At 46.8% G+C, this 27,846-nt stretch overlaps 1 protein-coding gene across 2 annotated transcripts in view; it reads left to right on the plus strand.

The window, feature by feature from the left end:
- The window catches only part of SLC2A11 (solute carrier family 2 member 11), a 70,066-nt gene that overhangs the window by 21,866 nt on the left and 20,354 nt on the right, over nucleotides 1-27,846 (plus strand). Inside the window, exons 2-11 of one of the 2 annotated variants that reach the window (XM_039357912.1) lie at nucleotides 13,010-13,108; nucleotides 13,585-13,745; nucleotides 14,528-14,652; nucleotides 15,890-16,019; nucleotides 16,367-16,515; nucleotides 16,916-17,103; nucleotides 17,475-17,585; nucleotides 20,561-20,662; nucleotides 20,801-20,876; nucleotides 21,376-21,503. In XM_039357912.1, the coding sequence (XP_039213846.1) occupies nucleotides 13,010-13,108; nucleotides 13,585-13,745; nucleotides 14,528-14,652; nucleotides 15,890-16,019; nucleotides 16,367-16,515; nucleotides 16,916-17,103; nucleotides 17,475-17,585; nucleotides 20,561-20,662; nucleotides 20,801-20,876; nucleotides 21,376-21,503 (1,269 nt within the window). The remainder of the gene's footprint in view (nucleotides 1-13,009; nucleotides 13,109-13,584; nucleotides 13,746-14,527; nucleotides 14,653-15,889; nucleotides 16,020-16,366; nucleotides 16,516-16,915; nucleotides 17,104-17,474; nucleotides 17,586-20,560; nucleotides 20,663-20,800; nucleotides 20,877-21,375; nucleotides 21,504-27,846) is intronic. The other variant, XM_039357913.1, reaches the window with a different exon arrangement.

The following is a 27,846-nucleotide window of genomic DNA, read 5'->3' on the forward strand; positions in this document are numbered from 1 at the left end:
GATGAGGTCAGTCCAGTTCGTTTGCTGATAATCCACATAGCATCTGTGATACTGTTGCATCATTGAGTTCACTTTTTCAGCCGCCTCATTCATAGACAGGTGAAAAGCCGATGACAGTCCTTGTGACAAGCCAATTAACTTGAGGAAACACCTCCAGAACCTGGCCGTAAACTGTACCCCTCAGTTTCAGATTATCCACTTTTATCCACTTCAGAAATATCTTGGTTAGTCTTTGGGCTGAGGGGAGTCCTTTGCAGGCAATGAAATGAGCCTGCTTTGAAAATAGATCTATCGCAGTCCAAATCACTATATTCCCCCTACTTTCAGGTAATTGCACTATAAAACCCATAGCAATTTCTTCCCATGGCTCTTTATTTCTTCACATACTGCTGCAATTCATCCATTTTGAGGGGGGTCATGGCGTACATCCTCGGCCGTGGGAGTTTACCTCCCAGTAACAGCTCAATGGTGCAGTCATTGGGCCAATGCGGAGGCAGGATGTCACGCTCTTTCTCACTAAACACCTCTGGTAGATCTCGGTATTTGCTGGGGATAAGTGGCTCACCTGACTGAGACAGGGTAGCTATCTTTGCTAACTCAGTAGATGGCTCCCCAGTAATGTTGGCTGAATTAAGGGGGCTTGGGCCCTATAGGTAATCTCACAGTCCTCATCCCCTTTTCCCACCAGATAAACGGTTTCCATTTGTCCAACCAGGCTAGCCCTAGAATCACAGCCTCAATCATCTTCAGAGCCACAATGAAGCGAATGAATTCCCAATGTTCACCTATTTCTAAGCATATCAGCTCAGTCAATCATGTGACTAAAGTTCCTCCCACTAAAGAGCCATCAGCTTGTTCAAATCTCATGGGTTTGGAGAACAACCTTAATCATATGCCCATTTTAAGGGCAAGTGACAAGCTAATAATGCACCGGGAGCACCCCGAGTTCACTAGCACTTTCAAATCTACTTGTGCACCCGTCTTAGGGACTATGAGTTTGGCAGCTAGAGAAAAAGATGGAATGGGTCAACTCACCATCGGGTCATTCTCCCCTTCATCGTCGCTGTCGTAGGAGGGCAGAGTGGTGGCAAGTCCAGCTTGGGCCTCAGCGCTCTCCTGCATGGGCAACATCACTTGGGCAACGGGTTCCTGCGTGATCCAGTTTGATTTCCCTTTTGCAGGCTGCTAGGCTGGTTTCTTTCTCACTGGTGGTCCCGGTCTACTTTGCGGTTGAGGATATGGGACTGGGCAACTCGCTGCTTGGTGTCCCTGTTGCTCACATCTGAAGCACTTGATTAGTGGTTTAGGGGTTTCTGTGGCCACAATGGCTGGAGGGGGGGTGGCGGTCTTGGGGGGTGGCCGTCTGGTCTGGTCTCTGCCCAGCTTCTTGAGGTGGGGGCTTCTTTAACAACTAAGCTCAATGCTGCCTGATACCACTCCTGCAATTGATTAGGGACAGCTTGATAGACACAGGCCTGGGAAAGGTGATCATCTAGCCCCTCCTTGAAGTGATGAACTAGGCACTGCTCAGGCCATCTTTCAATTTGGCTGGCTACCTTGCAAAATTCTCGCACATATTCCAATGTAGGCCTGCCGTCTTGTTTTATCTTGTGAATTTGTTTCTCCGCTTTGAGGGCTATGGATGGATCCTTGAACCTGGCTCTTAACCCAAGGAGAAAGAGGTGGAGGTTCCCCAGCTCAGGCACTTGTGCATTGTACAAATTGTTTAGCCACTCAGATGCTTCCCCTTCCAAATTGGCCACGATCACATCGACCATAGCAGCTGGATTCGGGTAGAAATTAGCATTGCGATTCATGTGGGAATTAGCATTGCGATTCATGATTGAGAAAGAAGATCAGCTTCTCTGGGTCACAATCAAAAGTCGCCATCATGGGCTACTGCCCCCCCCCCCCCAGTGTGGCTGCATTCTCAGCAGTTGCTGGCCTCCCAGCTATGGTTGTTGCACCCCCAATGGCTGCTGACCTCCCAGTGGTGGCTGTGTCATCCCCAGTTGCTGCAGCCCCCCCCAGTGGTTGTTGCATATTCAGGGGCAGCTGCCAACCCCACTGCTGCTGCACTCCCAACTGTAGCTGACCTCCCAGCAGTGGCTACTATAGCATCCCCAGTTGCTGCAGGCACCCCAGTGGTTGCTGCATATTCAGGGGCTGGTGCCAGCCCCACTGTTGCTGCACTCCCACCTGTTGCTGACTTCCCAGCTGTGGTGGCTGCAGCATCCCCAATTGCTGCGGTTGTGGCGCTCCTACCTGTTGCTGCCCGGCCAACAGATCACATAGCTGCTGCATTATACCTTCTTGAACACTCGCATCTAAGTCTCCCTCCTGCATAGGCCTTGGGCTTGGGTGGTGCCAGTGGTGAGGCACAAGGCTATGTGACTGATAGTCATGATGGTCAGGGCTCTCACAGTACCTGTGATGATCTGGACTTCGGCTGTCCCAGTGGTGGCTCGGGCTCTTGTGTCGTGAGTGGCACTCTGGAGTTCTGGAGACGCGACGATGTCTTGGATTGCCATGTCCAGAGTGGCAGTTGGGACTGTCCCTCCTCATGGGGCTGGAGGTTAATGTTGGTGGCTTCAAGGACGGGGAAGCCACTTGCACTCCATAAGTGGGGCTGGGGCTTCTTTTAGGCATGGATTGGTGTCTGCTCCGCCAATCATTGTGATCGTTTGCATGCAAAGAGTGAGAGGGTTGCTCCCCACTCTTCACCTCTAGCCCCTTGAATCTCTCCACCAACTTCTCCACCGATTGGCTACGGATTGCAGACAGGTACTTCCACTCTCTGGAGTCCTCAGTAGTTGCCAATCTCTTGACTCTCCAACGGTCTGGGGAATGTGACTCTCAAGAAGCTGCTTCTTGCAAGTCAACTTTGGCTGCTTTAGAAGAACTTGCTTTTGGCAGGGTTGCCTCGAGGTGCTTAGAGTCTCCACTGGGAAGGGTCCAGATCAGCTCTTGCATTTTGCCCTCAGCTGTAAGGGCTGAAAAGATTCCTTCTTCATCGGCGTGCTGGCTTGCACTCCCTCCGCTGAGGCGGCAGCCATGGCTGGGGTGCTGATTTCAGGTGCTTCTTCCTGCTCCATGTTGAGATATTCCCCAAGTCTTTGTCAGCCTTTCCCTCGACTTAGGGACAGTGACGAGCTCAGGACCCCAAGGTGGTTAAGGTAGAAAGTGTAGTTTCTGAGTTAATATCATGGTTCTGATAGATGAAACCCATCAAAAGAACTTCAAGGCAAAATTCTTCCTTAAAGAACATTTTATTCGGGAAACAAAGTAATCACTTTCCATCCCTCCTCTAGATGGGGTGGATTGTTCCTTTTGTTCCCAAGCGACTGGTCCTCCTTGTCATCTTTGTTCTTCATTCGTGTCCTTTGTTGGATTCTTTTTGTTTATTGTTAATGTTTTAACCAGTTGTAAATCACCTGGTGTCAGAGGGTGGGTCAAGATGAGAGATCACACACACACACACACACACACACACACACAGAGAGAGAGAGAGAGAGAGAGAGACAGAGAGCACTTAAATAAAAGGAATTGATTCCAAACACTGAGATATGCAAACAGAAGAGTGTCAACTTCTACATGCAAGTGAAATACAATTCACAAAAGTCCATGGCTGATGCTGGAGTAACTTCTCCCAGCTGTTTTGCTGCAAACTCCCATTCCACCACCTGAAACTCAGTGCCACTATCCTCCTCTTCATAAACCACCCCAGGATTTCATTCCCAGTCAGTCCACCTTCCTGGTGAGCTCCTGTCCAGCAGATGTCCTGCAGCATCTGCCATGCAGCATCTGCCCCTTTTCTCTGCTTTTCTTGCTTCTCCTAGCCCAGGGAGCTTCCAGTATCTTCCCCCTTCTTGCCTGGATGCTTGTAGTCTTGAGGCATCATCTGTTTTCCTTAAAAGCCCTGGCTTTGGCATAGACTAGCTGCTTTCCTTAGGACAGGCACTTCAACAGGCCACTCACAGAATCCCTGAGAGTTGGACAAAGCATAAATTTAAATTTATTTATCTGTTTATACAATAAATTTGTTAAGCTGCCCATCTCAACAAGTGACTCTGGGTGGCAAACAATATTAAATAAAAATAAAAGAAATGACAACCATAAGAACAAAAATTAAACTATGCCAATGCATAGATCAGCCATCCTGATCTCTGGAGGGAGAATGTTCCGTAGGGAGACGTGAAGGCAGAAAAGTATTTTTTGGGCATCCCAAGTAGCACTAGCAATAGCACAAGACTCATATCTTGCTTCACAGTGCTTCACAGCCCTTTCTAAGCAGTTTACAGAGTCAACATCTTGTCCCCAACAATCTAGGTCCTCATTTTACCAACCTCAGAAGGACAGAAGGCTGAGTCAATCTTGAGTCAGTGAGACTCAAACTGCCAAACTGCACGCAGCCAGCAGGCAGCAGAAGTAGCCTGCAGTACTGCATTCTAACCACTGCACCAGGATTAACTGGCAGGACCCAAAGTGCTGGACTGGATTGGACAGGTCCCCAGAGAATAATATTATTTACTATGAACTTGTCCTTATTGCTTAGACATTGACAGCTAAGAATTAAATATTAAACTATATTCTGGGCAAAAAATAAGGAATCTTCAATCTATGAAAAACTCCGGAGATACAGCATTTCCCTTGGACTGTGCTATTTTCTATGGCGGCCCCAGTGCTTACAGTATGCCCCACTCCATCTGTTTGTCTCTAAAGGGTGAGAAGTTAGAGGGGAGCCAGGCAGCTGATGGCTGACAGGGGCTAGGGGGGCTGCGCTTAGACCAGTGATGGTGAACCTTTTAGACACTGAGTGCCCCAAAACCACCCCTCCCCCTACCCACTTTATCCCTGCCCCTGCTCTACCCCCCTGCTCCACCCTCCACCCCCTACCCCATCCCACCCACCTGCAGGACCACCTACTGCCTCTACGGCCCGCCACAGCAGATTGCCCAAGCGACACTGCAATGCCATGGCAGCCACGCCCTCCACCCGCACTCTGCAGCATCCTCTGCACACGATGGGGCGCGAGGGTGGAGTCTTGTCCTTGCTGCCCGGCTGCCATGTCCTTGTCTGCACTGCTCCATGTGGGCCATGCCCAGGGGCGACTCTTCTCTGAGAGGGCTGCTGGTGAGGAGGGCCTGCACAGGAGGCGGGGCTGGAGTGATGGCGTGCATGCCCACAGAGAGGGCTCTGTGTGCCTCCTTTGGCATGCATGCCATAGGTTCACCACCAGTGGCTTAGGCAGCTGAGTTGTGGGTGAAATGTCAACTCTGCTACTCTCCTCTTGCATTCACCATCAAGGCCTGGCCATACAAAGTCCCTCTTGGTCCCAAGACCTGGACTTGTTCCCAGAGTGAGAGAGAGAGAGAGAGAGGGTTGCACGTATTCCATTTATTTATTCATTGTATTTTTATCCTGCCTTTATTATTTTTATAAATAACTCAAAGCAGCCAATATACCTAATATTTCTCTGTGCTTAACATTTATATACAGGTAGTCCTCAAGTTACGACCACAATTGACCCCCGAATTTCTATTGCTAAGTGAAACTGTTCCCAAAGAACATATACAGGTAGTCCTTGACTTACAACCACAACTAAGCCTGAAAGATCTACTGTTAAGTGAGACTTTTGCTAAGTGAGTTTTGTCCCATTTTACGACCTTTCTTGCCACAGATGTTAAGTGAATCACTGCAGGGGTTAAGTTAGTAACATGGTTGTTAAGTGAATCTGGCTTCCCCATTGACTGCTTATCAGAAGGTTGCAAAAGGGGATCACATGACCACAGCCGTCATAAATATGAAGCAGTTGCCAAACATCTGAATTTTGATCATGTGACCCATGGGGATGCTGCAATGGTTATGTGAAAAACGGTCATTAGTCACTTTTTTCAGTACCATTGTAACTTTGGTCACTAAATGAACTGTTGTAGGTCGAGAACTACACCATACATAAATGTGTCTCCACCATCCTATTCCCTTTCAAGGTAAGCAACGTTAAAACAGAGTGCAGAAAAAAATAACACACCAAAGATGGAAAAGGGGCAGATTTGTGTGAATTCCTTTCTACCATGTTCTGAAATGAAACTTTGGCTTGAGGCACAGCAGCCTTGCTTGACCTTGTTGCAGTGTCTAGAGAGCAACGATGGAGGGCTGTGTTGCCAGCCTCCCTGAACTTATTACGTCTGATTGCTTGCTTGACCAACCTGGTTACCCAGCTGCTAGTCAGCTTCTGATATCCTGCTGTGTATCCTGGCAGGATCGGAGTCTTTCCTCTGGGGAACCGCATCTTCCCTGATTTCTTACTTCCACACTATTTAAACATGGGAGGGGGGAGCAAAATGGGGACTGGGACAAGGGCAGACAACCCACCCTAGACCCTCCCAAGCCATTAAACACACAAACTAGATCCTCCCAAGCCATTAATCATGCAGTGCCCTCTTTTGAGGGTCAGCCTCACTAGGTAGATCAGTCCAGGAAGTCAATGGCTAGAAAACCTAGAACTCCTTTTATTGAGATTTGCTCTAATGGCAGCCTCTTGTGAGTCAGCTTGTGCTGTGCTGCCTCATCCTTCCTACAGCTGAACGAAGGAGAGGAACTGTGTCCATAATGTCACGTTGTTGTTCTGGACTTAGGAAATGCTCCATGCAGCCCACCACCCACATATACACCTAAAAGGGGCAGGGAGAGGGTGCAGAACTCGAAAGAATGACTTCAGCCCTCATATCCCAGCCTCTCTTCATGCTTTTGAATGAAACAGTTATAGTATTCTGTGTTTATTTTTTTTATACTGGAGTTTCTGAACTTCAACAGTTCTGCAATTTTTCTGCATTTTGTAATAATGAAACAAGCCATTATTACTTCTGGATATACTGGCATAAGTTGTTACTCAGAAAGTAAAAGATGAAAAAAGTCATCCTGTAAGGACCCACCCCGCTTTGCATCTTAAGAAGACAGAACTCTTGGAATAATTCTTCCAATAGGAATCCTTTATTAAGAAGAAGTGGTTGCAGGCGTGCTAGACAGGACTTGGGGTCCAAGCTCTCCCATTCAAAGTTTTAAGGGGTTCCCCAGTAGTCCCACCCAATCACCCCCCCTTGCAGTGATAGTTTCAGGCATCACAAATCCACCCCTTTACTCCTTTCTTCCGTCTGGATGGAGACTTCAGATAAACTACATGAAAGGTAAATAGCCCCCTTTGTTATGGTAAGGTTCAAACTTTTTGAGGTTGCAATAAACACATTCAGCTCCTTAGAAGTCTACTGAAGGAAGTGAGGGCCCTAAAAGCCCCTTTGTTCTCCCCCTTCTCTCCCTCTTATGGCAGAATCCAGAGAAGGCAGAATTGGGATTTTCTATGTTTGATAATTTAAAGATGAAATATAATTGGATTCTGACATCCGGCCCCTCTTAACAATAAGAGAGATCCACCTGAAAGAAAACAAAACAGGTATACAACTTAGTCAGGCTTGTTAGGGTACTCTGTGTGAAACTTTTTCAATAGCTTCGGGGCTCTGACATGACATTTATGGACCCACTCGTTTTGTGAGGGAGGGAGGTGTTTTCAGACAACTAGGTACTGAGTTGCTCCATGATATCTCCTAGAGTCAAGGATCTCTTTTATTTCGAAGTGTTGTTCGCCCTCCACCATGATTGGAGGTGGGGGGGGATTTTGGCCATAGAGGTGACTGATGCTCTCTTTTCAGCAAGCGGCAATGAAAAATTGGGTGTATTTGCCTGAGATTTTTGGGTAATTCTAATTCTACTGTTACTGGATTTATGATTCTTTTAATTGGAAAAGGTCCTATATATTTTGGTCCAAGTTTTTTACAGGGCTGTAGGGACTTTAGGTATTTTGTAGATAAGTACACCATTTCTCCTATAATGAATGGTGTAGGCTCAACCCTTTTTTTATTGGCTTGTGCTTTGTATGCCTGCCTAGCTTCATCTAGTGCTTTTCTAACTATTGGCCAGGTGTTTTGTAGATTTTCCATCCATTCTTTCAGTGAAGGGATCGTTGGTTCGTTTGGGGTTGAAACTTTGACCATTGGCTATTTGAAAAGGAGTGTAGGCTGTGCTGGAGTGGACTGCATTATTGTAGGCAACTTCTGCAAAAGGAAGTAAGTCTGTCCAATCACTCTGTTGGAAATTTAAAAAACATCTCAAATATTGCTCAAGTACTGAATGGCACCGTTCCGTTTGTCCATCTGTCTGAGGGTGATGACTAGATGTCAGTCCCTGAGTGGTCCCTAAGAGGGATAAAAATTCCTTCCAAAATGCAGACGTAAATTGCACTCCCCTATCAGAGATGATGCGTTGGGGTGCCCCGTGCAATCTGTAAATGTGCTGGATGAAAAGTATTGCTAAGGCCTTTGCAGTGGGAATTTTTTGGCAAGGGATAAAGTGCACCTGTTTGGAAAACAAGTCCGTGACTGTCCAGATAACAGTATTCCCATTGCTTTCTGGCAATTCCACTATAAAATCCATGGCTATTTCCCTCCAGGGGGTTGAGGGACTTGCCACTGGTTGTAATAGCCCTGGCGATTTCCCTTGCAACCTCTTTGCTGATGCACAGGTTGGGCAGCTGGCAACATAACTTTCTATGTCCTTTTTTATTGATGGCCACCAAAATTGCCGTTTAATTAAGTGTAAAGTTTTTACAAATCCAAAATGCCCTGCTGATTTTGTGTCATGGCAAAGCTGCATGAACGTGATTCTTTGGGTTGTTGGTATGTATAACTTTTCCCCTACCCAAGGCAACCCGTCTCTCATTGTGCACGCATTTTTGTTTTTCTGGAAACATTCATCTGTTTCCAAACTTTTTCTGAATTCAATTCCAGTTTGGCTGTCCAGTTGTGGTTTTAATTTAGCTTGGGTTCTTGTGGTTACTGGTGCTGCCAGTTGTGACTCTGCCATTATTGGTCTAGAGTCTGTGGTTCGTGCGCTGTTATATTGGGGCATGCGAGATAGTGCATCTGCCAGGAAGTTCTTTCTCCCTGGTAAATGTTTGAGCTTAAATTGGAACTGGTGAAAATGCTGGGACCAGCGGGCTTGTTTGGGATTGAGTTTCCTGGGAGTTTTCAGGGCTTCTAAATTTTTTTGATCAGTCCACACCTGGAAGGGGATTTTGTTGCCTTCCAGGAACTGTCGCCACCACGTGAGTAATGCCCAACGTATCCCATAAGCCTCCTTCTCCCATATGGGCCAGCGCTGTTCTGTTTCCGTGAGTTTCTTGGATTTATATGCACAGGGTTGCAATACTGCATCATCATTTTCTTGTAATAGCACAGCCCCCACTGCCACATCACTTGCATCTGCCTGTATTATTTTTCTGCCTTAGTACTGGTTCGGCAGAAAAAAGTCTCTTTAGTCTCTCAAACGCTGCTTGGCACTCCATTGTCCATGTTAGTGGCTGGCTAGGTTTTACTGAGGATGTTCCCTTCGTTTTTAGTAAGTTAGTGAGGGCAAGGCTATCTGTGCAAATGAGGGGATGAATTGGCGGTAAAAATTTGCAAAGCCCAGGAAACTTTGTAGTTGCTTTCTTGTGCGGGGTGGTGCCCAATCTAATACTGCTTTGACCTTCTCTGGGTCCATTTCAATGCCCTGTGGGGATATGCGATAGCCTAGGTAGTCTATCCTTTCCTGGTGGAATTCGCATTTTGAGAGTTTGGCATATAGGTGGGCGGCTCGCAGCTTCTTTAAAACCGCTCTGACAAGGTTGACGTGTTCTCTTTTGTTTCAGTAAAGATAAGAATGTCGTCCAAGTAAACAAGGACCCCCTTAAACAGGTGCTCCCTTAGAACGTCATTGATTAATTGCATAAAGACTGCAGGGCCCCCTTGTAATCCAAATGGCAAGACTTTGAATTGATAGCACCCCATGGGGAAGTTAAATGCAGTCTTCCATTCGTCCCCTTCCTTAATTCTCACGCGATAGTAAGCTTCCCTTAGGTCTAGTTTAGAAAAAAAATTTCCCTTTCAATAGGTGTGACAGCATGTCTTTCATGAGGGGCAGAGGGTATAGGTTGCTTTCACTGATTGTATTCAGGGCCCTATAATCCACGCATAAACGTAAAGAGCCATCCTTCTTCTCTCTAAAAAGGACCGGGGCAGCCACTTTAGGCTTGGCTGGCTCAATGAAACCTCTCTCTAGGTTTTTTTTAATAAATCTTTCCATTTCCTCCTTCTCCTTTGGGCTCATGGAGTATAATCTGGGCTTCGGGAGTTTTGCCCCAGGCTTGAATTCAATGGTACAGTCTGTGGGTCGGTGGGGGGGAAGCTCATTCGCCCTCTCCTCACTGAAGACTTCAGCAAGGTCCCTATATTCCTCTGGTATTTCTGTTAATCTTTTTTCCTCTCCTATGGATGCTTTTTCTATTCTTGATTCTGGTAGCCTCCCTTGGGGTTTTAAGTCCATAGGGTCCCCCTTCGGGAATTTGATTTCTATCGTCCTCCAATTTACCCAGGGGTTCCATTTTTTCAACCATTCCATCCCTAGAATCATTGGGCATTCCATGCCTGGGGTCACCACAAACGTTATGTCCTCTTCATGTTTGCCCAGGGAGAGGTGTATTGGTAGAGTGGCTAGGGTAGCTGGCACCCCCCCTGCTATGGATCCATCTAACTGGCCAAATGAGATTGGTTGTTCCAGTCTCCTCGATGGGATGCCCAGATTCCCCACTAGTGTTGGGCTAATGAGGCAGCGGGTGCAGCCAGAGTCTATTAAGGCTTTCACCTTCACAGCTTTGGGCATGGGGGGGATTAATATAGTCACTGTTTTGAAGATGGGTGTGATGCATCCACTTACCAGGGTTTCGCCCTCCGAGCTGTCATCTGAGGCATTCACCGGCCCTGTGGTGTAGGCTGGAGTTCTTTCCCCTTGGTGAGCAGAAGTGGGGGGTTCTGCAATTTCCATCATTCTCATGGCCAGTTTCTTTTGGCTTAGCTGAAGACTTTCCGGATTTGTTGATTGGGGATCTGTCTGGGTTGTGCTGGGGGGCCTTTGAGCGGCATTCTACAGCTCGATGCCCTTCTCTTCTGCACTTGAAACACCCCATTTGCTTCTTGGCTGTAGCCGATGATTTCACCAGTTCGTGTGTCAGCTCAGGCGGGGGGCGGCTCCATTGTTTTCCTCAGTGGTGCCTCTTCAATATGTCGATCTCTGCTTCCTCTGCCAAGACGTACCATTCCTCAAGTCGATGTGGGTCCCCTTGGGGCAGGCAAGCGTCATATAGATCATAGTTTAGTCCGTCTTTGAAATGGCTAAGGAGGATGTCTTCTGGCCAATTCAATTTGCTGGCAATGGCCCGGAATTCTTGTGTATATTCAGCCACCGGGCGTTTGCCTGCCTCATCATTTTTATCCTTTCACGGGCTTTGCGATCAGCCAGGGGGTCTTCAAATTGTCTTCTCAAAGAGGACATGAAACAGTTGAAGTTACTGAGTTCTGGGGCATTGGAGCCATGCAAGTTCACCACCCAATCTGCAGCCGGTCCATCCAGGGCAGATTGCACGATCCGGATGCGGGCTTTGTCGCTGGGAATGTCCTGCCCATATTCCTCCATGTAGCTGAGGACTTGGGTTAGGAAAAACCCCAAGCGTGTTGGCTCCCCTTTGAATTTCACCTCCAACGGTGGACATCTTGGAATGGATCGGTGCCTCCGTTGTTGGTGGTAGTGTCTTCCGTCCAGATTGCCATCTGTGGTCCGGTAGGGGGTGGGGGCTACTGGATCAGTAGATGTCCCCGGGGTTGCAGGTTCCACGTCCCCCTCGGTGTCTCTCCCTTTGCGGCTCCAGGAGCTGGGGCGGCCGTAGGGCTCAGGATTCTCCTCTCCTAGGAAGCTGAGAGTTCTCTTCATCAGGTCAATAGCTTTCTCTAGGATCCAGTCTGAGTACGGTGCCCAGCTTCCTCCCTCTTCACTTGCGTGCAGGGATTTCTCCATCTCCTGCTTCCATTCTGGTTGCTTGGTCCCCCGTCTCAGGGTCACCTTTCTTGATTCCTTTCCCCACTCACTTTTCTTTCCAACGCCCATTGACCAGCGAGGCTTGTGGTCCCATGTCTCCACCACTTCTTCTCCTGAGGAATCTGACCTCTCGGATCCCAACATCTGACAAGGTTCCAATTTGGTCAGCGGCTCTCTTTCCAGGGAGTTTTCCCCCTCTCTTGCTCCATTGTCTGACATGGTAAATTTTTGCAAAATCCCCCGGCAAGGGTCTTCCTTCCAGGTGGATTAATTTTGCAAGTCCTGTCTAATGTAAGGACCCACCCCCCTTTGCATCTTAAGAAGACAGAACTCTTGGAATAATTCTTCCAACAGGAATCCTTTATTAAGAAGAAGTGGTTGCAGGCGTTCTAGACAGGACTTGGGGTCCAAGCTCTCCCATTCAAGGTTTTAAGGGGTTCCCCAGTAGTCCCACCCAATCACCCCCCCCTTCCAGTGATAGTTTCAGGCATCACAAATCCACCCCTTTACTCCTTTCTTCCGTCTGTATGGAGACTTCAGATAAACTACATGAAAGTTAAATAGCCCCCTTTGTTATGGTAAGGTTCAAACTCTTTGCGGTTGCAATAAACACATTCAGCTCCTTAGAAGTCTACTGAAGGAAGTGAGGGCCCTAAAGCCCCCTTTGTTCTCCCCCTTCTCTCCCTCTTATGGCAGAATCCAGAGAAGGCAGAATTGGGATTTTCTATGTTTGATAATTAAAGATGAAATATAATTGGATTCTGACACATCCACTATTTTGACATTCTGGAATAATTAAACAAATGCAAGTGGTCTGCGAAGATGCAACAGGGCCTTTCCAAAAAACTGCACAGGAGCAAGCTGGGCAGGGGCAGCTGTGCTCTCTCTCCCCTCCCTATCTTCCCTTGGGGGTCTGCAGCCCAGCCAGGGGCCCTTGGGAGTCTTCTGCCTGTGGTGGCTGCTCTTGACACTGCCTTCCAGAATGGTCTGACCACTTCCTGCCATGGGTGCTGCGCTTGCCAACCCTTTGCTTGTGATTTTTCCCCAGCTTCGAGGTAAGATCCTGATCCTGACAGTCTGCGCGGCTGGGATTGGCGGCACTTTCCAGTATGGCTACAATCTCACGATCATCAACGCCCCCACTGCAGTAAGGCACCCCTTTTCTTATCATAGTCCTTGACCATCTCTCATTGGAAGAAGCCCCCAAGGGAGGACAGTCTCTCAGCCCCCACCCTAGATTTTGGGCTCATCTCATCTCGTAAGCTTCTTGGAAGGTGCCCCCTTCACTTATCAAGGTGGAGGACAGGAGAAACCTAACAACATCCCCAGACAGGTACGGTAGCAGTCTCCTCTTGTGCAGAGGGTTCAGAAATTGCAGATGACCTCGGGGATGGCTGCCCTTCCAGTAAGGCACTGACCTTCTGGATGTTTCCCAGATCTTCCTGCAGTTTTTGAGGAGTTGTAGCTTGTGGAGTAACTAACCTCAGATTCCTATAGTGAGTTTTATGGCTCCCACCCACTGCCACACCAGCAGACCACAGAGTAGCTGGTTTTCAGAGGGTGGGGGCTGTGTGTGATCCAGCTCTGATTTCTCCCACACAATATTTTTTTCTCCACTTGTAGTTCATCCAGTCCTTCATTAATGAAACCTGGCTGTATCGCACTGGAGCTGCCTTGGAGGGAAAGATGATCACACTGGTCTGGTCCTTCATTGTTGCTGTGTATCCTTTGGGGGGCCTGGTTGGAGCATTAATTGCTGCTCCCATGGCTGTGAAGATGGGCAGGTGAGGGGTTTGGAAAGCCTGTGCTGGGCTAGGTCAGCCTCTCAGCAGGAGGAATATCTTTTAGTGTCTTCTAGAACCGGATTCAGCCAGGAGCATTTGAATACTGGACTTCAGATAGCTCTCTTTATCAGCTACATATAATGACACCAAATGGAATGTAATTGAAGCTACTTTTTGCCAGCTTAACTCTATCTGATTAATTCATGGTAACCTGCTATTTTCTCCATATTGACAAGTTCCAGTTGGATGATCCTGATCACTAGTGCAGCCTGCTCCACTAGTGAGGGGCAAGAAACCTGAGTGCTCCATATACTGCCAGATGGAGCTGGGAGCCAGGATTGTAGTCTAGCTGTACAAGCTTTCTTTCTTCAGAGGGCTGCAAACTAAGGAGGGTGGGGGGGGGCTGCTTGGAGACTGCCTTCCCCTTTGCTCAGCCAAGCAGCCCACAAGGGGCAGCTCAGGGTCCCAGGAGGAGCCCCTGTAAGCAGAGACCCCCAACTTTCATTTGCATTCAGGTATGTATTGATGCTTTCCAGTTGGCAATCCCATGCCCAGATTTTCCCTGCTGTTTGGCATCTCACCTCTTGGGAAAAAAGGCCACTAACATGCCACGCCCTGTTGAAGGTCTTGGCACTGGAACCCAAGCTGTCTGCCACTCTGTCCATGCAAGGAGCCAGCAGGAGTAGTCGTGATGCTGAATGATGGCCAAGAGAGGCCCAGGAAAGAAAGACATACAGAGTGAAATAAGCCTTTGAAACTTTTCTCCCTTGGTTTCCCTGAAGGAAGAAATCTTTGCTGCTGAACAATGCATTTGTGGCCCTTGCTTCGCTGCTGGTGGGGTTCAGCCGGGTGGCGAAATCCTTTGAAATGATCTTGCTGAGCAGATTTTTTGCTGGTATCAATTCTGGTAGGTCCAGGACATGAGCAGATACATGGCATCTGTAGCATTTGGAAAAGCAATCTATGCTATCTGACCAGGGTTTGTTTCTTGAAGATAGGTCATGTACCCTCACCATAACATGAGCCAAGTATCCATCAAAATCTGCTTTTCTTCCTCTGTCTTTGCCTTCCAATTGGGGTGGAGGTTCTTGATCTCTCAGTTGCTTTCAATACTATTGACCATCCTTCTGGGCTGGCTCTGGGAATGGGAAGACAGCACTTTGGTGTGGTTCGCTTCAGGGGGCTGGTTCCAGGATACATTGATGATATCTAATTGTGTTTTTTAACATCAGAGTGGCCAGATGAGGCTGTCAAGGTTAGTTTGGAAGGGGAGGAACCATCTCTGACTCAATTCTATCAATGGCTGCAGATATAAGGTCTCCTGCCTTGGACAGACTGTTGGACTAGAAGACCTCCAAGGTCTCTTCCAGTCCTATGATTGTATGTTTCTATGTGAGGGCCACTAGATCTGAGGATACTCCATCTTTAACCTTGGATGGAGTAACACTTCCTTATTTAAGGATGGTGCATGATCTGGTGATCTTTATGGACTCACAGTTCCTGCTTAATATGCAGCTGATAGGTGTGGATAGGAAGGTCTTTGCACAGCAGCATCTACTGTACCAGCTGTGTCTTTTTCTTCAGACAGTCAGTTATGCTCTAGAGTCCACTCTTGCAATGCACTCAAAGACCACTTAGAAGCTTTAGCTGGTCCAGGATGCAGTGGCATGGGCAGTGATGGGCATGCCTTGATATGCCCTTGGGATTCCTCTAATCTACAGGCTGCATTGATTGCCAGTTTTTTTTCAGGTGCAATTGAGGTGCTAGAAACTCTATGTGGTATAGGGCTTGGTTTTGTTTAAGGGACTCCCTATATACTATGGTACCTGTTTGGCTGAGGCCAAGGAAGTCCAAACAGAAAGCCTCATTTAGAGGCAGAGAAGGGAATGATTAGAGCATTCACAGAATAAAACCTTGGCTGGAAAACTTTCACTCATTTAGCATGAAAAGCTGTGGCTGACCAATCCCTGTCACCAGAAGCCAAGTGGCTATAATAAATATATAAATATATATACATTGCTTTCTGGTGTACACTGCTTAGAGAGTGCTTGCACTTAAAGCAGTATATAAGTCTCATAAATAAATAAATAAATGCCATAAAATAAACATATTTCTTTTCTGAGACTGGGGACTTGTCTGCACAGGAGTGGCCATGAGCATCCAGCCCATGTACTTGGGGGAAAGTGCACCCAAAGAGCTCCGAGGAGCTGTGGCCATGACTTCGGCATCCTTTGCAGCCCTTGGCTTGGTGATTGGCCAGGTAGCTGGACTCAGGTAAGATGCAAAGCTCTGGGAAAACCTGGGATGTGTGTGTCATCCAGAAGGCACACTTCCCTTTGCTAGAACCCTTCTGTATGTTACCCAGGACTGGGCTACGGGCTGCACCTTAAATAAAAACCTAGAAATAGAAAGATGTCAGGAAGAAAGGTGCCCTGCCTTGAAATCTCCTGCCCAAGCCCAGTCAACATACGGTAAAAGGTCCTGTTGTCTCTTTTTGTATGGATTTATGGAGAGGTGTTGCTGTGATGACAATCAGCAAGTAAGTTAAAGAAATACAGTCTGTTAAATGAGACCCTGAACCATTTGTCTGTTTCCATAAGTGACTCTGGATTTCAATGTAGGGAAATCTTGGGAGCAGAAGAGAGCTGGCCTGTCCTTCTAGCCAGCAATGCAGTGCCTGGGCTGGTCCAGTTGGTGCTTCTGCCCTGGGCTCCAGAAAGCCCCCGCTACCTCTTGATCGACCGAGGAGATCAAGATTCATGCATCTCTGGTAAGCAAGGGCAGCCTGTCCTGAGATCAGCCCAGAGAGCAAATCATTATAGGGGCTTGGGAGGAAATAGAGCTGTGGGGAAAAATTGGCTCATTACATGATGCCATTCTAGATCCTGTGGGGATTACAGCAATCTTTGTACCCCATAGAAGTAATGTTTTCTCCCAAAGGGAACTTTATGTGAGGAATCTGGTCCCATCTGGAGTAAGCAATGGAATCTGTGTCCAGACATTCAAATCCATTCAAATGATGTTTCTGCCATGAGATGCTGTGCAGTTGTTGCACGTGTTCTGCTTTTCTCGAAGGGGGTTGGAACATGTTGAGAAGTTTTAAGGCAACCCATGAATCGGAGGCCTCCACAATGCCCAACAACATCAGGCTCACCTTTGGCTTCTTTCAGCCTTGCGGCAACTGAGGGGCAGCAGCGACCTGAGCATTGAGATGAAAGAAATCCTGGCGGAGCAGGCAGCCCTACAGGGACAGGCAACCAAGGCACCCTGGGAGCTGTGGAGCAACCGGGCAGTGCGGTGGCAGCTTATCACTGTGGTAGTGCTCAGCAGTGCCATGCAGCTCTGTGGCAATGATTCCGTAAGTCCAGTGGCCTGGCCAGGGGGCTGCCCACTGCTATCCTGCATGCCTTTTTCCCAATAGACCTGGGAACTGAAAAGGGGTTGACATCTGGAAAGGCGGCTTCTCCTTTAGGAGACTGCTGGCACAATCCAGGCAGCATACTAAAATGTGTGGTGTTGGCATCCTCTGTAATCGCTTTTTGAGTTGAGTTTCAAGGGAGTTGGGAGATTTTTTTTTTGCTGTTTAAATTGTGATATGGTTTTACATTACCATTTTCATGAGTTTCCTATCTCAGATTAGCATATTAACTTCCCCTCCTTTACATAGCAATGAAAAATAGAGGTTCAATAGCCCAGGGATAATGTGATACTTTTTCTTTATTCCTGCAGATGTACTTCTATGCTTCATATGTTTTCCAAGAGGCAGGGATTCCATATGACAAGATCCAGTACAGCGTTATTGGCACTGGGAGTTGTGAACTTATCATGTCCATGACTTGTGTGAGAATTTTATCTTCCTTTCTTCCTACCCAGTACAGTCTTCTAGACAATCACAAGGAGTTTTGCTCATTTGCAGAGCTACCTTCCATTTCTGAGTAGTATCCAGGACATTTTTTTCATAGGACAGTAATCATGGGTCTGCTTTGGATCATCCTCCCTTCTCTTGTGTTACTTGTAATTTTCCACCTTCTTCTAGTGATTCTCACCTCAGCTCTTGTTCCCTGCAGGAAGGAGATCCATCATGACAGCCCAGAGAATTATGTGTATAGTTGTTGACACTGATGCTAAATCTGGAAAGACTTTCAGATGGTGGACTGGTGCATTGGAACTCTGCTCTTGTCAGATAAGATCCCTGTAGGCGTCACCACATTGGTCAACCCTGTGATTATCTTTGGTATCAGCTAGGGTAAACTTGGTTCCTCTCAAGGATCCTAACTTTATGGGTCACTCACTGTGTAGGAAAGTATCTTGGACAGTCGGGGGTTTCATGTAATGTGTCTCATGATGAGGCCCTTAACCAAGTCATGAGTGGTCAGTGTAGATGTGTAGATGTGATCAGGATGGGAGTGGCAGGGTGGGATAAACTGCAGTCCCAACAACGGATCTCCAAGTCCTAGGACTGCTAGGGAATGAGACCTCTACATCTATGCCCTGTAGTTTCTAGCTGCAAGTGCTGTGCATCCTTCTGCTCAAAGAGTGAAGATTTTAAATTAAATTGATGAAGTCAATCCTAACCCCACTGCCACTGTTGTATAAAAAGACTCAGCCCTGGTAGAAGACTAGCAGAACACATCCATGAACACCAGAAGACATGATGAAAAGTCTTTAATTTCACAACATATGGACAGACTTAACCATAATTTCAACTGGGAAACAGTGACCATCCTAGACTAAGCCAAGTCCCAAAATTCTAGAGAATTCCTGGAAGCCTGGCAGTCTGACAATTTAGCCCTCTATAGACACATAGGCATAAACAGCATCTATATAAGCTTGGAAGAATAAACTCTTGCTAAAGCTTGGAAGAATAAACCTTTGGTTCCAATGACCAACTCAGATTTGGTTTTGCAACTCCTATATACTGTGCAAAAAAGACAATTGGCATCCCAAAAAGGGAACAAAAAGATCAAAACACCTCCCCACCAGCAATCAGGATGCAGATGAGCATAGATTGATAGATTAGCATCATACCAACAATCAAAAAGTAAACAATACCCCAATCAAGAAACTGCCAAAAAAGCCAACAGTAAACAGCCTAACCAAGGAACCTCAGACCATCCCCACTAAAACTGACAGGGCAAGATGCTAGAATATAATCTGAGAGCAAACCACACTCCTTACTAACACTGATAATGTTGCAGAGTTTGGTTAATAAAATGGCTGCAAGAAAAGAACTAGCTCAGAGTGCACCAAGGACACCTCGTCACTGGAGGTGTACCCTGACAAGACACCAGTAATTGCCCCTCAGAAATGCACCTTTAAGTGAGATCCCAAAGACAGATTCACGTTCACAGTTTGTATCAGGAGCAGCACTGCTCATGATTAGGACTGATAAACCCCAGATTTGGGCATGCACACTTAAGCCTTTAATATCACACCAGTAGGTATGAAACAATTTCCTGTTACAGTCCATTCTGCAGGCATCCATCCATTACTGTATGTCTGAAGTTGAATCCCTGCCTTCTGATTCACCTTAGCCATGTTTCTGCTTTGCAGTCATGACCAGTGAATTCTTTGACTTGCAAGTAAATCAGCTTTATCTGATCTGCCTCTAAAATAAAATGGTCCCAGATGTCTCTTTTGTTCTGAAAATTGCTTTGGTCTTCCTTCTATCTCAAGACAGTTTCTTCCCATATTTTTTCTGACCTGGTCAGCTCACTAACTTTCATTTCACGTTGCTTAGTGTGACATCATACAAGTACTAACCATTTTGGGCTGATCATTGGCCACTGAACATTGAGGTGGCCTCCCTACCTGCCCCCAGGGGGCTTCTCCCTGCCACCAATTGAGTTGTGCAAAAAAGTTGGCTGGGTGATATAGGGCCAGTCACTCTCTCTGTTCAACCCATTTCATAAGGTTGTTGTTGTGAGGAAAACAGGAGCATAGGGCGTATTGTACACCACCTTGTCTTGTAAAAACTAAAGGTGGGGTATCAATGGCTTGTAAGCTTTTCAGCTCCGGGTGGCAATAAAGGCTATTCTGTGCCCCTTCTCTGCCATATCAGGACAGCTGCATAATTCATGGGCTACTCTTTGCAAAGCATCCATAAATGGATGCAGGGGCAGCTCTTGGGCAAGGTAAGGCCTTCTTCTCTGGAGCGCTATGCCTGCCAGTCCCCCTCAAGTAAGTTCCCTGACAGAGAATTGCTGGCTCAATGGCTTTGCATGTCCATCACAGGACCAGCATTTCTGAGGACTGCAGACCCAAAATCCTTTGTGGAGGATCTTGGGCAGTCAGGCCCTGGGATCCACAAAGGGTTGCATGCATGGAGGCAGCTGTGAAACTTTTTATGTTTTCATTATAAGAAAAGAGTCCTTCGACTTTCCATTTTGGCCATTTATTTATAGTATGCTAATAGTATGAAAAGCTTCTTCTGTCTGAAATGCCTCTTGGAATACCACATGACTGGGATACTGTCTTCTTTAAAGGACTGCAAAAGTTATTTAGGGGTATTGTGCAGTTCCTTTTTTTTTAAATTAGGTGAAGTATCATATTAACCATATGGCATGTAAAAACTGAATCCCTCTCAGTAAACAGCACTTTTTGGAGCTGTTCTAATCCCAAAATGTACAGACTGAAATCAAGAGGAGATGATCACTCAGTCAGTCTCTAGAAAGTACCAGGCTATTGATCTCCCCTATTGTATCTGTTCAATGGTGAAGGGGAGGAGGTTGATCTGTTCAATGGAGAGGGGGAGGCCTCTCTGTGGAGGGCCTGGGTTGGCCACCCATTAAGGGGATTCCCTGTGATGCTTCCAGAACCTCCTCATCGAGTGCATCGGGCGACGGATGCTGCTCATAGGGGGATACAGCCTCATGGCCACCTGGGCCATCCTGTTCATGGTAGTGTTATCTCTACAGGTAAGTATCGCTCTTTGTTTCTTTGGGTTGAAGGACCCCAGATCTTCCAATTCAGCAAGAGTCACATGCTGGGGACTTCCTAATTTGCCCATTCCCCTCTCTCCCCTCATCTGCCCCACCACTCTTTTGGCCTTACAGGAACAATTCAGCTGGATGCCTTATCTCAGCATGGCCTGCATCTTTGCCTACATCCTGAGCTTTGGCATTGGACCGGGTGAGTTACAAGAGCATTGAGGGTCTCAACAGGGGCATGAAAAAAGTGCCACCACCACACATTCATTCATGTCCAGGTGATTTAGAGACCGGGGATCTTTGGGGGGTTTCTGTGGTAGATGAGGATCATGCTAGCATTTTAGTATCTGCTTCTTTGAAAACTTTCCAATTCTTCTAATTATTTCAAGTTACTGAGGATAATATGCAGTAAAGTGGCATCAAGCAGAAAAACAGTCTGTGGGTGGAACATTCTGACTTTGACTGCTCCCCAGGAGAAATTCCATATTTATTCACATCCATATTTGGGGCTTTGTGGTTGTTTCCAGCTACAGGCAGCTTTTCTGCTTCCCAAGATTCACCAAGACTGCTTATCACTTTGACATGCCTGGGTAAAACACACTGTGCACCTCAATCTAAGAAAGGTCAGAAACTGGGCTGATATTGCCATATTTTTATCTTCCTTCTTAGAAAGTAACATTTAATTTGCCTGGTTTCTGTAGCTGGTGTGACAGGAATTATACCCACGGAGATTTTTGATCAGGTCACCCGCCCGGCTGCTTACACAATCAGCGGTTCTCTACTCTGGATCAACTTATTTGTGGTCGGCCTAGCATTTCCTTTTGTGGTGGTAAGCTCTGTTTATATTTCTGCAAAGCATCAGTTAGTTCATGAGGGACACGGGAAATAGGAGCAAGTGGTTTTGAGGCAGACATACTTTCGGTCCATCAATGAAAAGCATTGTCCTAGCTATGGATTCAAGGAGATGGAGCCCCCACACACTCAAGACTAGGTGTTCCTCCTGTTCTAGACCCAGTTGTGACCCCTACCATGAGGAGTCACATGACCAAGGATCTCCTCTCCTAGCAGGTTGTTGTTGTTTTCTCCTCCAGGTGGTCAGTCCAAGGAGGCCTTGCTCAAGTATTCCTGGAGTCCTAACTTTCCTTATTTTATTTAAAGCATTTATATAGCCACCTATCTTTCAGGCAACTTAGGGCAGCTCCCAGACATAAAATATTTTTTAAAAAACTATAACACTCAACCAGTTAAAACATAAAATGTTAAAAACAAAAAAATCCCAATGCCAATCCATGATAAGGTTCGATCATCTAAAGTTCTTCCAGTACTGGGGGAGAAGCCAGGTCTTTAAAGCCTTATGGAAGGGAGGCCTGCCAAACTTCAGGGGCAAAATATGCTACAGGGCAGGGGCTGCCATGGAAAATGCATGCTTCCTAATGCATGCTTCCTAACTCCATCAGATGGCAATATTAGGAGGAAGGGACCAGAACATATCCATCCTCTCTGACCTGGTAGAATGGGTAAATCTGCTGAGGTAGACTCACAGATAGGATGGTCCCAAGTTGCTGCATTCTGGACCAACTGAAGTTTCTGGGTGGTCTTCAAAGGCTGCCTCAAGCATACCACATTGCAGTAATCAGACAGGAGATGCCCAAGACATGAGTGACTGTGAGTAAGGCCTCCACCTCCAAGAAAGGACACAACTAGTATAGCAGATGAATCTGTGCAAAGCCCTCCCTAGTCACGGTTGCCACCTGCTTGTCAAGCAGGAACAATGGGTTTAGTCAAGTGGTGCCGAACCTATGGCACGGGTGCCAGAGGTGGCACTCGGAGCCCTCTCTGTGGGCACGCACGCCATTGCCCCAGTCCTAGGCCTTCAGCTGGGTTTTATAAAACCTTTTCGCTTTAGGCCTTTGCCGCCATATGCAAAAAAAAAAAAGGTTCAATCAATCAGTCAATTTCAACTTCTTACGGGAAAAAAAAGATCTTGCAAAGTTGGAATTGATTGATTGAACTTTTTAGTCCCACCCAGTCTGCCGTTTACCACCGCAGCCACACCTACCCAATGGGCCACACCTAGTCAATGGCCACACCCACCCAGCACCCGACGATACATAAGTGGGTTTTGGGTTGCAGTTTGGGCACTCGGTCTCTAAAAGGTTCGCCATCACTGGTCTAGTCCCCCCCTCCAAACTGCATACTAACTCAGCCTGGGAAAGGGCCACCCAATCCAAAGGCAAAGATAAAGAATCATCCAGTCTGTGCAGCCAAAGACCCAAAATCACTCCATCTTGCCAGAGTTGGGTGGGCTGGATGAGAGAATAGAACAGATCCAGCCATGTCCATGGTTAGAATCCTAGTTTCTAGACAATGACCATTGCTGTGCAGAGGTTTCCTTGCAGTCCTTGGCATCTTTTTCTTTCCTGGTCAATAGGAAGAGAATACAGAACAGATTTGGAAGGGACCTTGGGGGTATTTTAGTCCAACCTCCTGCTCAAACAGGAGACTCTATACCATTCCAGACAAAGCCTCCAGTGATGGAGTACCCACAACCTCTGGAAAAAAACCATTCCACTGGCAATTATTCTCATTGTCAGAAAATTTCTTCTTATTTCTTGATTTTCTCCTTGATTAGTTTCCACCCATTGCTCAGGTGCTTTGGAGAATAAATTGACCTCCTCTTTGTGACAGCCCCTCAAATATTGGAAGATTGCTTTTATGTCACCCCTAGTCCTTCTCTTTATTAGACTAGACATACCTAGTTCCTATAATCATTCACCATATGTTTTAGCCTCTAGCCCTCTTATCATTTTTATTGCTCTTCTCTGCATTCTTTCTAGGGTTTCAACATCTTTTTTGTATTATGATGACCAAAACTTTGTGACCGGGCCCATAGTTCCGGGTCCATACTGGGGCACCCACTTGCAGACACCGTAGTGCCCTGGGTTGGGTGACCCTAGGAGCCAGTCTGTCCGGATGCAACCTGTCAAGTTTGGTGATCAGTTTGCGCCCCTAGCAAAGTTCAGCTGGGCTCTTCCCAGTGGAAGTGGAAGGTGTGGTGCGGTAAGCAAGAAGAAAGTCTGCCAACCTGTGGTGCCAGTCCCCGTAGGTCAGTTTCTTCAAAGCATCCTTGGTGATGCGAACCATCCGTTCAGCCATAATGTTAGTGGAAGGGTGGAATGGGGCCGAAGTGGCATGACGAATCATGTTGGCCTGCAAGAAAGCCTGAAACTCGAAAGAAGTGAATTGAGGACCATTGTCAGAAACCAGAACATCTGGAAGGCCATGTGCAGCAAAAATCCCTCTCAGTACTTGAATAGTCTTGGCAGCAGTAGTGGAAAAGACAGGAACAACCTCAAGCCACTTTGAATGGCTGTCAACAAGGACTAAGAAGAATTGTCCCTGAAAGGGCCCAGCGTAATCTATATGCACCCTAGACCAAGGTGACTGTGTCTCCTCCCATCTATGCACAGGAGCCTGAGGCATTTCAGGGCGTGAACGCTGGCACAAGTGGCATCCATGTGCTTGGGCCTCTATTTCCCTGTCTAATCCTGGCCACTATAAATGGCTAGGCTCAAGCGCTTTCATCCCGACAATGCCAGGATGACCCTCATGGAGGGAAGCTAAGTCTCTAGGTCTCAATGAGGTAGGAATAACTACTCTGCTGCCCCACAACAGGCAACCCTGGAAAGTGGATAACTCATGCTTCTTGAGCCAGAAACTCTGGAACTCAGTACCTGGACAACTCTCAGGCCATCCAGACAAAACCCATGACAGCACACGAGTAAGCGTGAGATCTGTGGCTGATTCAGCAGCCACATCCCTGGCATTTAGGGGAAACTCAGGCAACGCCTGAATGGAAAGAATATTGATGGCAGGGGCAGGGTCAGCCTCTACCATTTGCAAAGGTAATCTACTTAGGCCATCAGCGTGGCCCATTTCCTTGCCAGGTTTGTGAACCAATGAAAAATTGTAGGCTGACAAAAAGATAGACCATCTCAGCATTCTAGGAGAGATGATATGGGGAGTTTGTTTGTTAGTGGTAAGCAACCCCAACAGAGGCTTATGGTCAGTATAGACCATGAAATGTCTGCCATATAGAAAATTATGGAATTTTTTAATTCCAGCGACAATGGCCAAGACTTCTCTATCTGGGCGTAGTTTCGCTCAGCAGAGGACAAGGTTCTGGAGTAGTATGCAACAGGAACCTGAGTTCCGTCAGCTCTTAAGTGGCTAAGTAAAGCCCCCACCCCATAAGGGGAAGCATCACAAGCGATGCAGACAGGAAGAGTTTCATTAAAATGTGCAAGCACATCGTTTGATGTAAGTAAGGCTTTGACCTCATTGAAACTTTTTTCATGTGCTTGGGACCACTGCCACACTGCCTGCTTGTCTAAAAGCCTATGAAGTGGTTCTGCTACATTAGCTTTGTTAGGTATGAAAGCATTGTAAAATCTGTTCTGAACCCCAGGAAATCTGTAGAAGAAACTCCTATTTTGCATTTGTCTTTTTTAAGTTTTAGGCCTGTTTTTCTGAAACGCAGCAGAACAGCCCTCAATCTCTCAGCTAAATTCTGAGTAGATTCTCCAGCAATAAGGACATCATCAAAATAGGGGCAAACCCATGGTATACCTCTCAGGATGTTTTCCATAACACTTTGGAAAATTCCAGGAGCTACATTTACTCCTAATTGTAGTCTCTTGATTTTGAATGCCCCCCTATGAGTTACAATAGTCTGTGCTTCAGCAGCAGCTTCATCAACAGGTAACTGTTGATAAGCCTGTGCCAAATCTAGCTTTGCAAAAACACGCCCCCCCCTTTGAGGGAAGCCATAATATGGCTGACTACAGGTATAGGATACGCATGCTGTTGCAATGCCTTATTTAGTGTGCATTTGTAGTCTGCATAGATGCGAATGTCCCCATTAGCCTTGAGAGGCGTGACTATGGGGGTTTCCCATGGACTTGAATCAATAGGTTCTAAAATACCTTGCTGGATCAATTTGTCCAATTCAGCATCAATTTTCCTTTTAAGAGCAAAGGGTACTCTTCTTGCTTTCACCCTAATGGGAGTGACAGTGGGGTCGAGTTTCAAAGAAACTGGGGGGCCTTTGTAAGTTGGGGGCTGAAGACATCTGCAAACTCTTTGCAGACTTCTTCTAGGCCTAGCATTTGCAAATTGTGTAGCCCTGTAACTTGGATTCCCAATGCCTCAAACCAATCGAGTCCAATGAGACTCGTTCGTTCACCCCAACTACCAATACATCTAATGGACCTTCAAAATCCTTGTATTGTACTGTAAGGGTGGCGTCCCCCTTTACACATACCTTGGAATTTTGGAAATCTGTTAAGACTATATTGGATGGCCTAAGTTTGGCCTGGAACCCACTGCTAGTGCAAATCTTCCTGAAAGTGTGGATAGAAATGATTGAAAGGGCAGACCCAGTGTCCAGCTCCATAACCAATGGAACTCCTTGCAACCTCACCTTAAGTGACAGTTTCTTTTTAAGTGGCCTGTGTGTGCCTGTTCTATAGATACTTCTGCGTGATGCACAGAAACCCACCCTATTTTGACTGGGGACCCTGGTACCTTTCAGGCGCAATTCTTCTCGAGGTTGTGCCTTCTGACGGCCCAGACAAACAGCTTCTATGTGGCCTTGCTTGCCACATGCTCTACAGATTGCAGAACGGAACCTGCAGTCGGTCCTCTTATGGCGACCTCCACACCTGAAGCACTTGGGCACAGCTGGAGACTTTTCTTTGCCTTCCTTCTTTGGATGGGTAGAGATGATCCACCTCATCTTCAGGATCTTCCTCTGAGCTCTCTTGGACTCCCTCATGGTGCACGGAAACTGCTTCTGGGTTGTTCCTGATGGGCCTCATATTCTTGACCGCTCCACCTGCTGCCTCTTCTGCAGTGACCTCTCTCAAGGCATCTTGGAAGGAAATGTCTTCTTTTGCAAAGAGTCTCTGTTGCAAATCTCTGTTCCTAAGTCCGCATACAAAACGGTCTCTCAGCCTTTCTTCTAAATCTTTAAAGTCACAAGGCTTAGCTGCTTTTCTCAAGGCTGCAATGTATTCTTTGGCTGATTCACCGGCTCTTTGATCCTTCTGTTCAAACATGTGTCTCCACGCAATAACAGACAACTTGGGCTGGAAATGTTCCTTCTTTAAATCTGTATAAGTGACAGACTCAAGAGGAACAGGGGCTGCCAAATTTTCTGCAATTTCAAACGCATCTTGACCACAGACACACAGCAAAGTAGTGGCCTTCAAGCCATCTTCTCTAACTTGATTCACTCTAAAGTAATTTTCTACTCTAGCAACATAAGACTCCCATCTTTCTGGGTGAGTAATGTCGAATTCAGACAATCTCCCTATCTTCGCCATCCTTGCTTCTTACTCTAGGAAGGGGTCTATCAGCCAGCTTACCTCCAGTGACGCTATACTGGCAGGCCAGATGCTGAGTTTAACGCCGTCTTCCTCTCTCCAGGACTCTTGAGGTAAGCTTACAAGTCTTCTTCCTTAATCTTGCAAGCGATCCCACCTTCGTCGCCAGTGTTGAGTCCTCGAGTCAATGGTGAAAGAAGAGCACACATTCTGTTAATTCCAACAGCCTTTATTCTCAGCAGCTCTCTCCGACACAACTCAGAGGCTCGCACGCCTCTCTGTCTCCTTTAATAGAATCCCCGGGCAAAAAGGTAACAATCTGGCGCGTTTCCACGCCTTGCGCATGCGCGCAGGCCGGCACCACTCAGTCTGGTCCCGGGCAGCTTGCAACAGCCTGGGACCATTGCAACGTTCCGAGCCTGCCTTTGCAGGCTCAGGACACAACACTCTATCCCACATTTTTCTGTTTTACTGAGAAGTAGGTTGTGGTCTACTTTATCAAATACTTTACTGAAGTCCAAGTATACTACATCCACAGCATTTCACTGACCCACTAACTTAGTCACTTTGTTAAAGCATGCAATAAAGTTTGTCTGGCATTATCTGTTTTTGATTAACCCATATTGGCTTCCAGTAATAGTTTTTCTTGTTTCAAAATATTCACAGATCTGTTGCTTGATTATCTTTTTCAGGATCTTCCCAGGTATTGTTGTCAGGCTGAGTGGTCTCTAGTTTCATGGATCCATTTCCCCCCCCCTTTTTAAAGATGGGAACCACATTGGCTCT

This window comes from Crotalus tigris, unplaced genomic scaffold, assembly GCF_016545835.1.
Source record: "Crotalus tigris isolate CLP2741 ecotype Arizona unplaced genomic scaffold, ASM1654583v1 scf7180000018965.556698, whole genome shotgun sequence".
Classification (NCBI taxonomy): Eukaryota; Metazoa; Chordata; class Lepidosauria; order Squamata; family Viperidae; genus Crotalus; species Crotalus tigris.